A 15,120-nucleotide genomic window follows, 5' to 3' on the forward strand; every position below is an offset into this window, starting at 1 on the left:
AAAACAGAAAACAGACCTTGTGATTTGAGGGCAAAAGGATAGGTGTTCCCAGCACTTGTTCACTTCTTTATCAAGCTACTGCAGTAGAACAGTCTCTGTTAAGTCATTCAGTATTACATGGGATTGTAGTGTATTTTGTCCTGTTGATTATTTAGAGGCTACGGATTCTTCAAGGAAGACATTGTTTTTGAGGAGTCAAATTTATGGCCAGAAATCTGTTGTATAATCTTTTAGGCTCAACCGTATGCAAGTTGCGAAGTTTCACCTGGTGGGCCTGCCTGTGTTGTTCCTGGGAATTCAGTCTGTCAGTATTTCTGCATGGATTTTGCAGAGAAGGGTCTGGAGACGTGTGTGTGTGATTTCCTTTCCATTGTCTCTTTCTTTCTTTCTTTCTTTCTTTCTTTCTTTCTTTTTTTTTTTGGCGGAACTGGGGATTGAACTCAAGCCCTTGTGCTTGCCAGGCAAGCGCTTATTCGACTGAGCCATCTCCCCGGCCCCTCCATTGTCTCTTTCTAAAAGCAGATGGTCTCAGTCAGTTGTTGAATTTCTCAGACTGATCCTTTAATTTTCTTACCTTCTTTTATTTTCCATTTTGAGGATAATAGTAGTTCCTTCATTGTAGGGTTGTTTTAACACTTAATTTGTTGCCTGGCACATAGTCTTTGCTGCATGTAGGTTTTAAGAATTACCATCATCATCGTCGTCAGTTTTGTCTTTGTGTTCTACTTAGAGACATTCCTTCAATTTTATATTCCCTTCCTTCTCTTGAATTATTTGTTTTGGCCTCCTTAAATTTTACTTCCAAGAAAAAGTTAATTCACAGTTCCTTTTTAAAAATGATGGTCACCCTTTCTCATTTCACTGATGTAGTGATAGTCTTCTTTTTTGAAGCTTCTGTGCCCTTCCTCCTTTTCTCAGAGCTCCTTTTCCCATTTGTTCTCTTCATCCCTATTCCTTGCCTCACTTTTTAAGAAAAGGATAGAGGAACTGGGCGTGGTGGTGCATGCCTATAATTCCAGCACTCAGGAGGCTAAGGCAGGGGGATCTCCTCACGTGTGAAGCCAGCCTGGGCCACACAGAGTTCAAGGCCAGCCTGCACTGCATAGTGAGACCCTGTCTCAAAAAAAGGGTAAAGGAGAGGATAGAGGGAAGACAGGGAAAGGAAGAGGAGGTCCAAGAGCTGGATTAAGCATGGGCTTCTTGTACCCATCTTTTCAGGGGATAGACTGAGCTACAAAGAGTGAAATGTGAATTAAGTAATAAAATAAGTAAGTCTTTTAATCCTTATTATGTGCCAGACATAGCTGGGCCCTGGGACTAAAATCGTGAACATTACAGGCTGAGTCACTGCCTTCTGGGTATCAGTTAGAAAGTAAATGATTGAATAAACTTAATAAGAAACAAAAATAATGAATTTAACAATCAGATAGGTCCTTGTGGTTGCAAACTGATATATACACTGGGAAACGATGGTAGAGTCAAGGAGGCTCCTGGGAGGTGCTAAAGGAATCTCGAGCAGGTTGAACTGGTGAGGTGGGGTCCAAGCCTGTGTGGCCCCATATGTGCAGGTGTGAAGTTGCAGGAAGCAGCAATTTCTCAGCTCTGGGGGCTGGGCACTGAGAACAGGGGGTGGATGGCTGGACAGGACAGAGGTTCTCAGGCCAAGGACAGAGAGACATGCTGCAGTGGTGGTAGAAATGAGGGTGGTGGGCGCTCGTGGGAAAGGAGACTGAGGGAGGCTTGTGAGTCGAGGGATTAAGTGCACCAAGGTGCAGGTGAAATCTTTCAGACTGTGTCAGGAAACAGTTTGACAGGGGTACATTAAGGGGAGAGGTGGGAGGGAAAGCTGGAAAGGTGAGTTGGAGTCAGTTCTGGGAATGAGGCTGAGGACTTTTAGTTGCATGCTGTAGGCAGTGGGGAGCTCTGGCACGTGGTGGGCACCGACTGCAGGTATGGGGAGACTGCTGCATCATGATGGAGGCAGTGGGGCTCCAGAGGTCATGGTGTGGGGCTGAGTGGAGCGGTTAGTAGGAGGGAGTGGAAGAAAGGACACCATGACAGTGCCCATACATGGGACTTGGTGAAACAAGCTTGAGGTGCTCTGAGCCCTCGATCCTGGAAAGATTGCTGGACTATTAATGAAAGGCTAAGACAAGAAGGAGATTGTTGGGGCTGACCAGGCTGCTCTGTGAGACCCCTGCTATTGAGTTTACCCTGTACCCCAGCTCCTGTGCACTCCTGCTGCATCACCTTGCGATGTAGTGGGGCTCCAGAGGTTATGGTGCCGGGCCGAGTAGGGCCATAGTAGGAGGGAGTGGAAGAAAGGACAACTCCTTCTGCTAGGGTTGTTGAGATTTATAGTGGAGCCCTTCTTGTGGGGAGATTAAATATGGCAGGAAGCATAACAGGATAGGGCCTGAGAATAGGGTAGAAGGAAATGGTTTATATTCTGGGGAGTGGAAAAAAAGAGATAACCAGAAATAGTGTAACCAGAGTTCCTGAGAAGGCCTTGTTCATTTTGGCCCTCAATGTCCTGTCGCAATCCTAGCCTGTTGCTGCTTTCAAGAAGCCATTCCTTTCCATTAGAATGTTCTGTTGTAAGGCATATGCTCTGAGGAAGGGTAATGTAGGCCTTGTTGGCTATTAATATGTTGTCATGATTAGATGCTTTGTAAGTGACAGCTTTCTGACAGCAGCTCCTTGCAGAAAAAGACAGATAATGAGTGTGTTGATTCAGGGAGAGGACTAAAGGAGCTTAAAAGTGGAGCAAGAATAGAATTACCAGCAATTGCATTTCTAGATTTATGCCAGAAGAACCAAAAGCAGAGACTCAGACATGTAATATGTACAGCCATGATCCTAGCGTGATTCACAGTAGCCAACTTATGGGTCTTGACTGTAGCCAAGTATTGACCGTAGTTACCTTGCTGCGGTAGATACCCCAAATACTTCTTCCTGTTTCTGGAATTCGGTACCCTTGAATCTAAAGCACCCCATTTCTTCCCTCACCACACCTTTGGAAATTGTCAGCGCCCTCATTTTCTATTTCTGCGCTCCTGATGTCACTAAATCCCACGTACCATGTGAGAATGAACAGCATCTGCCTGCTTTGTCTGCCTTATTTCACTTAGCACAGTGTCTTGTAGATTCCTTCATGTTGGGCTGGGGAGATAGCTCAGCTGCATAAGCACCTGCCTGGCAAGTGCAAGGTCCTGAGTTCAATCCCCAGTACCAGAAAATAAATAAATAGATTCATTCATGTTGCAAATGACAGGGTTTCCCTTTTTAAGGTTGAGTGGAATTCCTTTGTATATGTACTACATTTCTAAAAATCCATCCATCTATTGATGGGCACATAAGTCGTTGCCATTGTCTTATTTTCTCATCATTGGGACAAGATATGTGATACGCACAAGTGAATGAAGGAAAGGTTAGCTCACAGTTTGAGGAAGTTTCAGTCCTTAGGTGGCTTCAAGGCAGGGTGATATGGAGGAAGGGCATTGCAGAAAAGAAACAGGCCATGGCAAATGGGAGGCAGGAAGCAGTGAGCCTTCTTCCTTCCTTTTTTTTTTTTCCCAGGGGCGGGGGGAACCTCTAGATGTAAGTCATGACTCCAGCTCTTGGTTGTTAAGAGCAGTGCTGCAGTGCTCATGGGAGGTGAGCCATCCCTCTGAATAGGCTGCTGTCAGTTCCTTCGGATACATAACCTGGAGATAGGATTATTCGGCTGATGCTGGGTTTTGGTTTCTTGAGGAACCTCCATACAGTTCTCCATAATGGCTGTACTGATTTACCCTTCCTTGATAAGTATAGCTACGTAGTTATTTTTGTTTATTATTATTGTAAAGGCGATTATTTCCTTTTTGGATAGTCCATTAGTAAAAAACAACTACTCAGTTTTACGTTGATTTTATATTCTGCAGTTTCACCATACACATTAATTAATTCTAATAGTGTTTGTGGAATCATTAGGGCTTTTAATTTTTCTCTTGCCTAATATGCTGGCTAGGACTTCAATACTGTGTTCAAAAGAAAGTGCCTGTCCTTGTTTTGTTCTTGACCTTAAAAGCTTTCAGCTCTTCACCACTAAGAGTAGTGTTAGCTACAGATTTGTTATATGTGGCCTTTATTTGTTTTGAGGTACCTTTGTTTAGAGTTTTTATCATTAAAGAGATGCTTTTCCTCTGTTGAGATGGTCATATGATTTTTAGCCTTCATTTTTTTTTTTTAAATGATATATCATAGTTGTTGTGTTTGCTGACTTATCCTTGTATCCAAGGAACAAATTCCAATTGATTATAGGGAATGCTTCTATTAATATAGTCTAGACTTCTCTTTGCTTATATTTTGTTGAGACTTTCTGTTCATTGCAGATACCAGCTTGTGCTTTCCTTGTAGTATCCTTGTTTGGGCCTGGTAACAGTGTGCGGCTAGCCTTGCAAAATGCGTTTGGAAGTATTTCCCCTACTTCTATTTTGTGACAAGTTTGAGAAAAATTAGTGTTAGATCATCTTTACATTTTTTATAGCATTTAGCCGTTAAGTTGTGCAGTCCTGGACTTTCTATAATGGGGAACTTTTTATTAATGATTCAATCTCTTTACTCCTTATTTCTTCACGATTCAGTCTTGGTAGGTTATATCGTCTAAGGATTTATCAGTTTCTCATCACCTTCCAATTTGTTGACGTGTAATTATTTATGGGAGTTTCTTAATGAGCCTTTGTTTGCAGGCTGTCAATTATGTCCCTTTCATTTTTGATTGTATTTGAGTATTTCTTTTTCTTAGTAAGTCTAGCTAAATGTGAATTTTATTTCTTAAAACACCAGCTCAGTTTCATCAAATTTGCCTATGTTTTGTTCTCTATTAAATTTATTTTTACTCTAGTTTTTATTATTCCTTTCGTACTGCAAACAGGGCTGTTTTCCTTTTTCTAGTTCCAAGAGGTGTAATGTTAGATTATTTGTGATCTTTCTCTTTTTAATACAGAAATTTACCACTACAAATTTCCCTTCTAGGATTTCTTTTGCTGCATTGCAAAAGCTTTAGTATGTTGTTTCCATTTTCGTTCCTATCAAGATATTTTAAATTTTCTTTTTATTTTTTCTGTGTCTCAAGATTTAGGAATGTAGTTTACTTTCCACATGTTTGTGTGTTTTCCAAGATTTCTCTGTTCATTGTTTGCTAGTTTTGTGCCACTGTTCTCTGAATGGTGTTTGATATCATGAGTCCTTTTAAATTTGTAAGAACTTTTGTTGTCCTAACCTGCACTCCATCCTGGATAATGTCGTATGTACACTTGAAAAGCACATGTATTCTGCGGCCGTTGAATAAAATATGCTGTGTGTATCTGTTGGTCCATTTAGTCCATGGTGTAACTTGAGTTCAGTGTTTGTTTATTTATTTATTTATTTATTTTTATCTATTTAATACAGGGTCACAGGGTCTCACTACCTAGGGACTTGTAGTGATTCTCCTGTTTCAGCCTCCCAAACGCTGGGATTACAGGCGGTGCCACCATACCTGGTCTCAGTTGCTATCTCAGTGCACCCCGGGGGTGGGGACATTGCCAGCATTGAAGGCTGGGGGTTGAACCACGGTCCCTGTGGTCTCTGCGTCTGCCTAAGCAGGTGCTTTAATCTGCTGAGCTATCTGGCCAGCCCCAGTGCTTCATTATTCATACTCTGTCTGGATGATCACTGTTGAAAATGGGATGTTGACATCCCCTAATACTACTGTAGCGTGCCTCTCTTCAGATCATTTAGTAACTGCTAGGTATGTAGGAGCTCCTGGTTTGGATGCATTTGTGTCTCTGAGTGTTACATCTTAGCTCCTTTGCTATTACATAATGACCTTTATTGTTTTAGTTTTTCACTTCTCTGCTTTTCTGATGTAAGCATGGGGTAGTTCAACAAAGCATGTGTGTAGTTCAACCTTGTTTGTTTATATTATCCGCTGAGCTATTCTTTGTTTTTAATTGGAGAATTTAACCTATTTTCTTCAAAGTAATTACTGATAGGTAAGGACTGGCTACTGTCTTTCTGTGCTTTGTTTTCTAGCTCTCTTGTTTTATCTTTCTTGCTGTCTTTTGTAGTATGATGGGTTTTGTGATGGTATGCTTTGACTCCTTTCCATTATATGCAACTACTGTAGGGTTTTGCTTTATGGTCACCATGACACATAAAATAATTTACCCATATTACAGCCTACTTTAAACTGACACCTTTTTTTCTGTTCAGACTTTCATAATTTTGCTGGATATGTTGGCACACCCCTGTCATCCCAGCACTTGGGAGGCTGAGGCAGGAGGGTCAATTTGAGCTCAAGCCTAGCCTGAACTACATAGTGAGACCGTGTCTCAAAAACAACAAAAAATCCCCACAAAAACAAAAGAAGCTTTCATATCATCTATGGTTTTATTGTGGTAAAAGTTATATGTAACATAAAATGTACCACCCTAACCATTTTTAAGTGTATAGTGTTAACTGTATGTGTAACACGTCTCTGGGGCTTTTTCTTCATGTAAAACAAAGACTCTGTATCCATTAGCAACTACAGCTGGCCTTTAAGTGCATATAAAACTCTATACTTTCAATTTTTATCCCTAACAATTATGATTTGATGTCAAAGTTTACATTCATTTTTGTATCTCTTTAGCAGTTTATTGTAGCTACAGTTAATAGTTTTGTCTTTAAACATTCCTAGTGGGATAAAATTGCTTTAGGTACCATTTAGAATTTTGAATATGTACATTAATTACATTTACCATTGAGGATTTCTTTTCTTTTCTCTTTCTTTTCTTTTCTTTTCTTTTCTTTTCTTTTCTTTTCTTTTCTTTCTTTCTTTCTTTCTTTTTCTTTCTTTCTTTCTTTCTTTCTTTCTTTCTTTCTTTCTTTCTTTCTTTCTTTCTTTCTTTGTTATTAACCTTTTATTTAAGCGTGAGGAATTCTCTTTAGCAATTCTGTACAGCAGGGCTTTACCTCCCTTAGCTTTTGGAAAGAATTTTACCTTATTTCTGAAGGATGCTTTTGCCAGGTAAGGTATTGTTGGTGGGCAGGTTTTTTTTTCCCCTGTTAGCACTTTGAATTCATCCTCCTTTCTCCCTGGAAGATGTCTGCTGAGAAAGCCATATTGGGGCTCCCTTGAACATGATGTTTCTTACCCCTTCCTCCTTTCAGTATCCTTTCTTTGTCCTCATGAACTACTGTGTGGGTTGAATTTGATTAGTGACCTCTGAGCTTTCTATACTTGAATGTTGTCATATTTTCCCCAGACGTGGGGAAATTTAAGCCACTCTTTCCTTAAATATGCTTTCTACAGCTTTTTTTCTGTCCTTTAGAAGTCGCATTATGTAAACATTTGTGCCCTTGATGTTGCCCCATAGTTCTCAAAAGACTTCTGCGTTCTTTTTTCTGTCTTCTCTTCTGAGTGAATAATTTCAAGTGTTCTGTCTTTGGGCTTGATTGATTTCTTATGCTTGATCAAATCTGCTATTGAAGTTTTTTGTTGAATTTGTCAGTGTATGGTTTTGTGTTTTTTTTTTTTTTTTTTTTTTTTTTTTTTTTTTTTTTTTTTTTTTTTTTTTTTTTTTTTTTTTTTTTTTTTTTTGCGGTACTAGGGATTGAACTCCAGGACCTTGCACTTGCCAGGCAAGCTCTTATTCTACCTAGCTATGTCCCCGGCCCTCAGTGTTTTTATTGTATTCTTTATCTGAAGAGTTTCTTTTTATTGTTTTGTTTCTGTATGAAACTTCCCATTTTGTTCATTAATTGTTGTCTAAATTTCATTTAATTCTTCTCTCCATATTTTCTTAGAGTTCTCTGAACTTCTTTATGAGGATGTTTGTGAATTTGTTGTCATTTAATAGATCTCAATTACTTCTGATACTATTAGTGGGACTTTGTTTCTTTTGGGGTCTTCCTTTGTTTCTCACATTTCTTTTGTCCTTATGTTGATACCTGCACATTTTAGGAAACAGCCACCTCTTCTGCCAGACTTTGGTAGCGATAGACCTGCGCAGTTTGGCTGGAGATCCTGGGTGACTGGCAGGTAGCGCCAGCACTGAGAGATCTTGAGTTCTTTGGTTGCACCAGATCACTGTGCTCTGAGGTTGAGTAGAATACTGACTGCACAGTGTGGTTCACTGAATCCGCTGGCTGGACCCTGCAGTGAAGGCTCCTGGCTGCGCTCTGCATTGCAGGCCAGCTTTCCTAGCTCTGTGCTGTTGTTGCTTGGAAGTTGTAGTTGGGCCAGGCTTAGTCACTTCACTATTACTGAGACACAACACCTGCCACCTGCAGCTTAAGAACAGATGCTTATTTTGTCTTACAGTTTGAGTCCATGGTCAGCTGAGTCCAAAGCAGAAGTGGCCCTGGTAGAAAGAGTAGAAAGGAAAGCTGTTCAACCCTGTGGAAACAGAAAAGTAGCCAGGGATAAGAATATGCTTCCAGGTTACACCCCACTGGCCTCCCCCAGCCAGGCTCTGCCTCCTGAGAGCAGGTCAGCTCTGCGTTGTGATCCATCCACATTTCAGAAGCCTCTGAACTCACGCGGGTGTGGAGAAAGATTTCAGATCTAAACCACACCAGGCTCCAAGGTTGGGTGTGGTCTCTGGAGTTGCGGTTTGGCTGTGCAGAGGGCAGAGCCAGAGACCCTGCTTCACCAATACTCAGTGACCTGTGCTTGGCTCTTGGTCTGGGGTATGCTTAAGTGGGGCTCCAAAGTTTGGTGGGGTCATTGCTGTCCAGCTGGGGTAGGACAGCATCCAGTGCTCCCACATGAACCTGTAGGGCTATCGGGTGAGAAGATTTCAGGTGAGCAGAATCGAGCTGGACCACTTCTCCCCAGCCTGTTGAGCAGGGCCAAGTACTCCCTCTGTAGGTGCTGGCTGGGAAGCTTACTGAGCTCTTACTTGGATAGCAAAAGGCTTCTTTTCTAATGTGGCCCCTACAAGGTCAAGAGCCAAGTGTTCCTCTGACTCATGTCCCTTGGTGTCACTTACTGAGTTGGCATCCTTCCCTGAAGGTCAGCCGCAGGCCAGGCACAGTCCAGATGGCTCATTGCTGTGGATGCTCAGGAAATTCTTCCAACAGTAGCCTGGTGGCACACAATTTAGAAAAGTCAGCTCTTGGTTGTCTAGCACAAAGACCTGTTCTGAAGGTTGCACTGGTGAATGTGGAGTACTCCTGCTGCTGCTCCCTGTTGCAGGAGTTGATGTCTCTCTCCTTGTTCCAGCCCACTGAACAATTGTTTCCCCTTTCAGCGGTCCTGCGAGTGGCCGGGTCCCTGCAGAAGAGCACAGATGTGATGAAGGCCATGCAGAGTCTTGTGAAGATCCCAGAAATCCAGGCCACCATGCGGGAGCTGTCCAAAGAGATGATGAAGGTGACCTGAGCTGTGCCTGTGCCCTGCCAAACCACTGAGTCCCTCTCAGGAATGGTGGGGCTGGGTGAATGGGAATGGCTCGCAAATGGGAGTGGATGTTAACTCTGGTTGAAATAATTTTTACCTAGAGTGTAGCAGAGGCTGGGAGGGACTGCTAGACATTCCCAAATACATACCCAGAGCTGGGGAGAGCAGAGTGAACCCAAGGAGCCTTTAGGGCTCAAGGTTTGCAAGTGCCACTCCAAGCAAGAAGAAGAAAGAAACCTTGGTTGCAAGGTTCCTCTGTCCCAGAGGAGTGTCAGTGAAACTGGCAAGAAAAGTTGGTCTACACCAGGGATTGGCAAGCCTGTTCTGTATAATGCTAGATACTAAGTACATTTTGTGCTGTGTGGCCTTTATGTGTGTTGTGACCACACAAGTCTACCTGATAGAGTATAAAGCCAGCTACAGATAATACTTGAACAAGTGAGCATGACTGTGTTCTCATAGAACTTTACAGAAGTAGGCAGCGGGTCACACTTGGCTATGTAGGCTGTAGTTTGCTGACCTGTTTTAAACTATAAAAAAGAAGAGTGAAACCAATTGTGGTGGTAGCACACCTATAGTTCTAGCATTTGGGTAGGTAAAACAGGAGGGTCACTAGTCCAAAGCCAGCCTGGACTACATAGTGAGATCTTGTTCCCACCACCCACCCCACCCCCAAAAGGAAGGAGCAACTAAGAACCAAGTAAAACACGCATAATGCCTGCCGCCCTCAGGATCAGGGTCTGGATCAGTACCAATGGTCTTCAGACAGGCAGGACATCAGCCCTGTTACTGAGCCCTGCAGCTGATGGCACATGGCACGGGTGGCCCTGCCCAGTTCTCAGCCATTTTTATCCCCTTTTCACTCAGAAGGAAACTGAGTCTCTAAGATAACAGGCAGATTAACAAGTTCACCTGGGTTGAAGGTGACCAGCTGGAGCACAGGTGTGTCTGACCTTTGGCGTGAACTGCCATGGAGGAAGTGGGAAGGGAGGCGTTCACGTGGGTGTCATTCATGCTTCAGTTCCAGGGCCTGACAACCAAAAGTGTATACCTCACGCTCTAGTGCTGACTCTTGCCTGACTGTCACCTGCAGGGAATGTCATTTGTAAACTTGAATTATTATAGAGAGTGGGGTATGGGAGAAAGGGGCTTCAGAAGAAAATTGATAGAAATGTAGAACAACATAAAAAGTCCATGGCCTAAATCTCTGGAATGCGAACTTCTTGGACAGCAACAGTGGGGAGGAAACAAGGTCAGAAAAGTGGCAGCACACTTGTAATTCCAGCACTTGGGTGGCTGAAGTGAAAGCATCCCAAGTTGAAAGCCAGCCTAGAGAGATCCTGTCTCAAAAAGAGAGTGGGGAAGAAGGGAGCAAGAGCCTGAGAGCCATATAGCAAGCACACAGATCCCTGCCATCCCCAGGACTGGAGCCGGCCTGTAGAGTATGTTCTGCTCTGTTCTGTTCTTTGTTTCTTTCTTTTTTTTTTTTTATGTATCTGGTGCAGGGTCTCACTGCACAACTTGGACATGTAGTGATCCTCCTGTTTTCAGCCTCCCCAGTGCTGGGATTACAGGTGTGTGCCACCAGGGTGGGACAGGTGCAACATGTGGTGCTGGGGATCAAACCCCCATCGCTGTGCTTGCCTAAGTAGGCGCCTAGTCTGCCAAGCTATCTTGCCAGCCCTGGAGTGCATTCTTTAATGAAGTGCGTACCCAGGTCGATGATGATGATTCACTGAGAACTGGATTCTCTTTGGAGGACTTGAGCCCTGCTCATTTTAACTCATATAGTAGGGAAAATATTTGTGGAACACAGATGACCACACTGTAAAACTGCTTCTGGAGACTGACAGTAATGCAGCAGAATTACTGTGGTGCAGCCCCGGGGCACGCTGAAGCCTCCTGTGGGCCCGGCTCCTCATGAGCAGGAACTCAGTCTTAGTGATTCCATTTAGGCCCAGTGCCTGCCCTAGGGGACAAGGAGAAGGAAGTTGATGAATACTTGTTGACTGAATGCCTAAATAGATGCATGCTCACTTCTACTGCTACAGTGTGAAGGGTTATTACAGTTGGGCTCTTTTCATAAATATTTATTGAACCTTTTACTTACATTCAGCTAGGCCATAAGGATCCACGTGGATGGCTATGAATATGAATTTATTTGATAATTTTGATTAGAAGGAAATGTCTGAAAATGAGAAGAATAGAGTGCTCTTCTAGATTTATGTCTTACCCAACCTTACAGCCGAGCCAGAGGGCCATTCAAGAGGGCTGTACGCAGTATTTCCTCTGACCACCTGTCTTGGGTATCATCCTGGAAGGGTGGCCTGGAGTCGCAGAGATGAGCTTCTCCTCGCCAGGGTGCAGGAATGCCTCATGTAAGCATATTTAGTAGTCAAGGGGCGTGATGTTTCTTCTGTGTTCAGGCTGGGATCATAGAAGAGATGTTAGAGGACACTTTTGAAAGCATGGATGATCAAGAAGAAATGGAAGAAGAAGCTGAGACAGAAATTGACAAAATCCTCTTTGAAATTACAGCAGGTATGACCATTAGGTTCATCTTTCTTCCTTTTGTGGGCCCTTCTGCATTTACTGAAGTCGCCAGTCGTTTTAGTGTTGAGTGTATACCTCTCTGCCATTTTCAAATTTTAGAGTATGCAAGTTATTTCTTAAGAAATAAGCTTAGGGGGCTGGTGAGATGGCTCAGTGGTCTAAAGCACCTACTTAGCAAAGCACAGGGACCGCGGTTCAATCCCCCAGCACCACATGCCAGCCAGCCCCGCCCCCTGGTGGGCTGAGCTGGCCACACACACACAAATAAATAAATAAATAAAAAGAAATAAGCTTAGTATAGGTGTCTTCTAGAGTTTTCAGATGATGATAGGGAGTATTACTTTCATGCACTGCCGTTGGGATTTTAAGCTGGCATAGACTTCCTGGAGAGCAGTCCAGCAGGAGCTGTGGAAGCCCTTGTGCTAGCAGATTGACTTCTCCTAGTCGTTTGCTATAATAAAGAAGGTGTGCTGAAAGACTCAGGATAGTGGGATCATTTATAATACTGAAAATTTTGTATCAAAGTAAATGCTTAATACTGAAATACTGATCAAATTAGCTGTGCTGTGTCTATTTTAATAGTATACTGTGTAGCCAATACAGAATTATATTCATTGACATGAAAAGATGTCAACAATATATCATATGAAAAAAGCCTTCTACACATTTCTGTGTAAAAACAATAATAATAAAAAGGTGCCCAGAGGGACAATCATGTATGGACCACTGATGGTTTAAGTTGCCCGGCAGGGAGTCATACATCATGGCTCCATAGTGAAGGTACTCATAAAAATGGTAGAATTTAATTTTTATTTGTTCACATTTTTTAGTTGTTGAGATAAAGAACAGATATTCCAAAAATATTTTTCGTAAAGATTGAGAAACAGTGTTTTACTCAGAGATTAAAATTAAGTGATCAGCAGTACTTACGAATGGAGGAGTTTTAGAATCAAGTCCTTTTTGTTTTGGAGATGCGGTCTTGCTACGTTGCGTAGGTTGGTCCTGAATTCCTGAGCTCAAGCACTCCTTTGTCCTGTTTCCCAGGTAGCTGCACCTATGCATGTGTCACCATGCCTGATAGAATCAGGATCTGTGAAATCCTCACAATTATGTACTGTGACTTTGAGCCTGCTGCAGTGGCACACACTACTCAGGAGGCTGAGGGAGGAGGATCCCTTACGCCAGGCGCTTAACACACCAGCCTGGGGAACACAGTGAGAATCCTACCTCCAAAAAATGTATTAGAACTTGGATATTGTGACAAGTTGCTTTGTGCCCATATCATAGTAAGCAAAACGCCCCCAAAACAGCTTGTTCACCGTCCAGCTTTGTATCTTGTCAAGTTCTCCCAGGAATGAGAAACAGGGCAGGTTGAGGGAGCCGTTCCTTCAGCGCTGTGTTGGTAATCTGCTCCTTCTCATTCTGTTCAGGAGCCTTAGGCAAAGCACCCAGTAAAGTGACCGATGCCCTTCCTGAGCCTGAACCTTTGGGAGCCATGGCTGCCTCTGAGGATGAAGAGGAGGAAGAGGCCCTGGAGGCCATGCAGTCCCGGCTGGCCACACTCCGCAGCTAGGGCCTGCTCTTTCCACAGCCTGCCCGCCGGCACCTGTGCACCTTGGAAGAGGCGGCTGTTCCATGTAGCTCTTGCACTACACCTCTGTCATGAGGCACTGCATTTGGGAGAAGGTCCTGTGCTTATCTCTTCACTCTCTGCAAGGTTTTGAGACCTCAAAGGGATTGTTCTTATGAAGGTGGTATGATTAAATGCAGCGTTTTCAGGAATATAAACAGATACCTTCTTGGGGAAAGCAGAGAAATCCCCTTTTCTTATGAAGCAGCTCTAAGAACTGAGTTGATTGCCTGAATGTTGAGGACTCTGCATTGGGGGGGAGGGGTGTAAAACACTGTATAAATGGATTTTAATAAATTTCTGCTTTAACATTTAGTGCCATTATAGACTGTCATGTACAGTGAACTCTTGAGGTGTTGCTCTCCCAGACTTCCTGTGTAGGCCTTGGGAAACGAGGAGGTGCTGTAGTCGGGACTTGGAAACAAAAGAGGCTTCTGCCTGGGGGTGGCTGTAGTGTAGGAACCACTTGTGCATTCCGTCATCTGTTTAGCCAAAAGTCACCTGGGAGCTGTGCACTTTGTCCTGCTGGCTGGCTGGCTGCGTTATGTCCTGATGTATAGACGGATGTCTCTGCAGCTTTGATCCCTCCTAGCCCGCTGCGTGCTGCATGCAGAACGACAGCTATGGGATGGGGATCTCTCGCCTCTCATCGCCTCCCTGCTCTAGGCTGCTTGTCTTGTGTGCAGGCCATGGGCCCACATCAGCATCGCCTCACAGTCAGGAACCGACCTGTGAGGGGCAAGGTGTACTCATGCCTCCTATCCAGCACTCTCCGGGATCCTCCTTAAATACAGTTAAATAATTCCATGTGGTACTTTATTATGTTTGATGCTTTGCAAAACTCTGATCCATGTGCTCTTGCATCACTAATGCAGAAAACCACTCAGCTTACAGCAGAGCTGTGAGGTTCAGACCCAGCTACACTAAGCCAACCAGGCAGGAAGTGTCCACTGATGGGGACGCTTTGCCACTGTGGAGAAGTCCTGACGGCAGCTGTGGCGGGCCTTCTAGTCACACTGTACAAAACAGCACTTAAATCCAGAATACCCTTCTGGTACTTTTTTAAAAAAGGTAGTTTATTATGCAGAGTCTCACTATGCATCTCGGACAGATAGTAATCCTCCCATTTTCAGCCTCCTCAGCACTAGGATTCCAGGTGTGCGCCACTCTGCCTGCACTCTGGCCAGCTCAGCAGGCCCGGGGGGCAGGGCTGGCATGGCATGTGGTGCTGAGGATCAAACTGCGGTCTCTGCGCTTGCCTAAGCAGGAGCTTTAGTCCGCTGAGCTATCTTGCCAGCCCCCCTTCTGGTACTCTTGATCCCATCTGCAGGATGCCACTGTTTCGGCTTTAAATACATTTTTAGGTTCACAGCAAAATGAAGAAGAAAGTAGATTCCCCATATGCTCCCACCCCCATACGAGCATAGTGTTGGCCACTGTCATCGTCCCACATCAAAGTGGGACATTTACCACAACCTCCAACTCCACATGGACGCACCATCATCTCCCAGAGTCCAAGTTTATGGCA

At 43.7% G+C, this 15,120-nt stretch overlaps 1 protein-coding gene across 2 annotated transcripts in view; it reads left to right on the forward strand.

Annotated features, from left to right (window-relative positions):
- The window catches only part of Chmp3 (charged multivesicular body protein 3), an 84,994-nt gene extending 71,087 nt beyond the window's left edge, over positions 1–13,907 (forward strand). For both annotated transcript variants that reach the window (XM_004642789.3, XM_004642790.2), the window contains 3 exons: positions 9,261–9,382; positions 11,836–11,950; positions 13,393–13,907. In XM_004642789.3, coding sequence (XP_004642846.1) covers positions 9,261–9,382; positions 11,836–11,950; positions 13,393–13,535 — 380 coding nt within the window. In that variant the 3' untranslated portion in view covers positions 13,536–13,907. The remainder of the gene's footprint in view (positions 1–9,260; positions 9,383–11,835; positions 11,951–13,392) is intronic.
- Positions 13,908–15,120: the final 1,213 nt, after the last annotated feature.

Source organism: Octodon degus, unplaced genomic scaffold (genome assembly GCF_000260255.1).
Source record: "Octodon degus isolate 3935 unplaced genomic scaffold, OctDeg1.0 scaffold00162, whole genome shotgun sequence".
Classification (NCBI taxonomy): Eukaryota; Metazoa; Chordata; class Mammalia; order Rodentia; family Octodontidae; genus Octodon; species Octodon degus.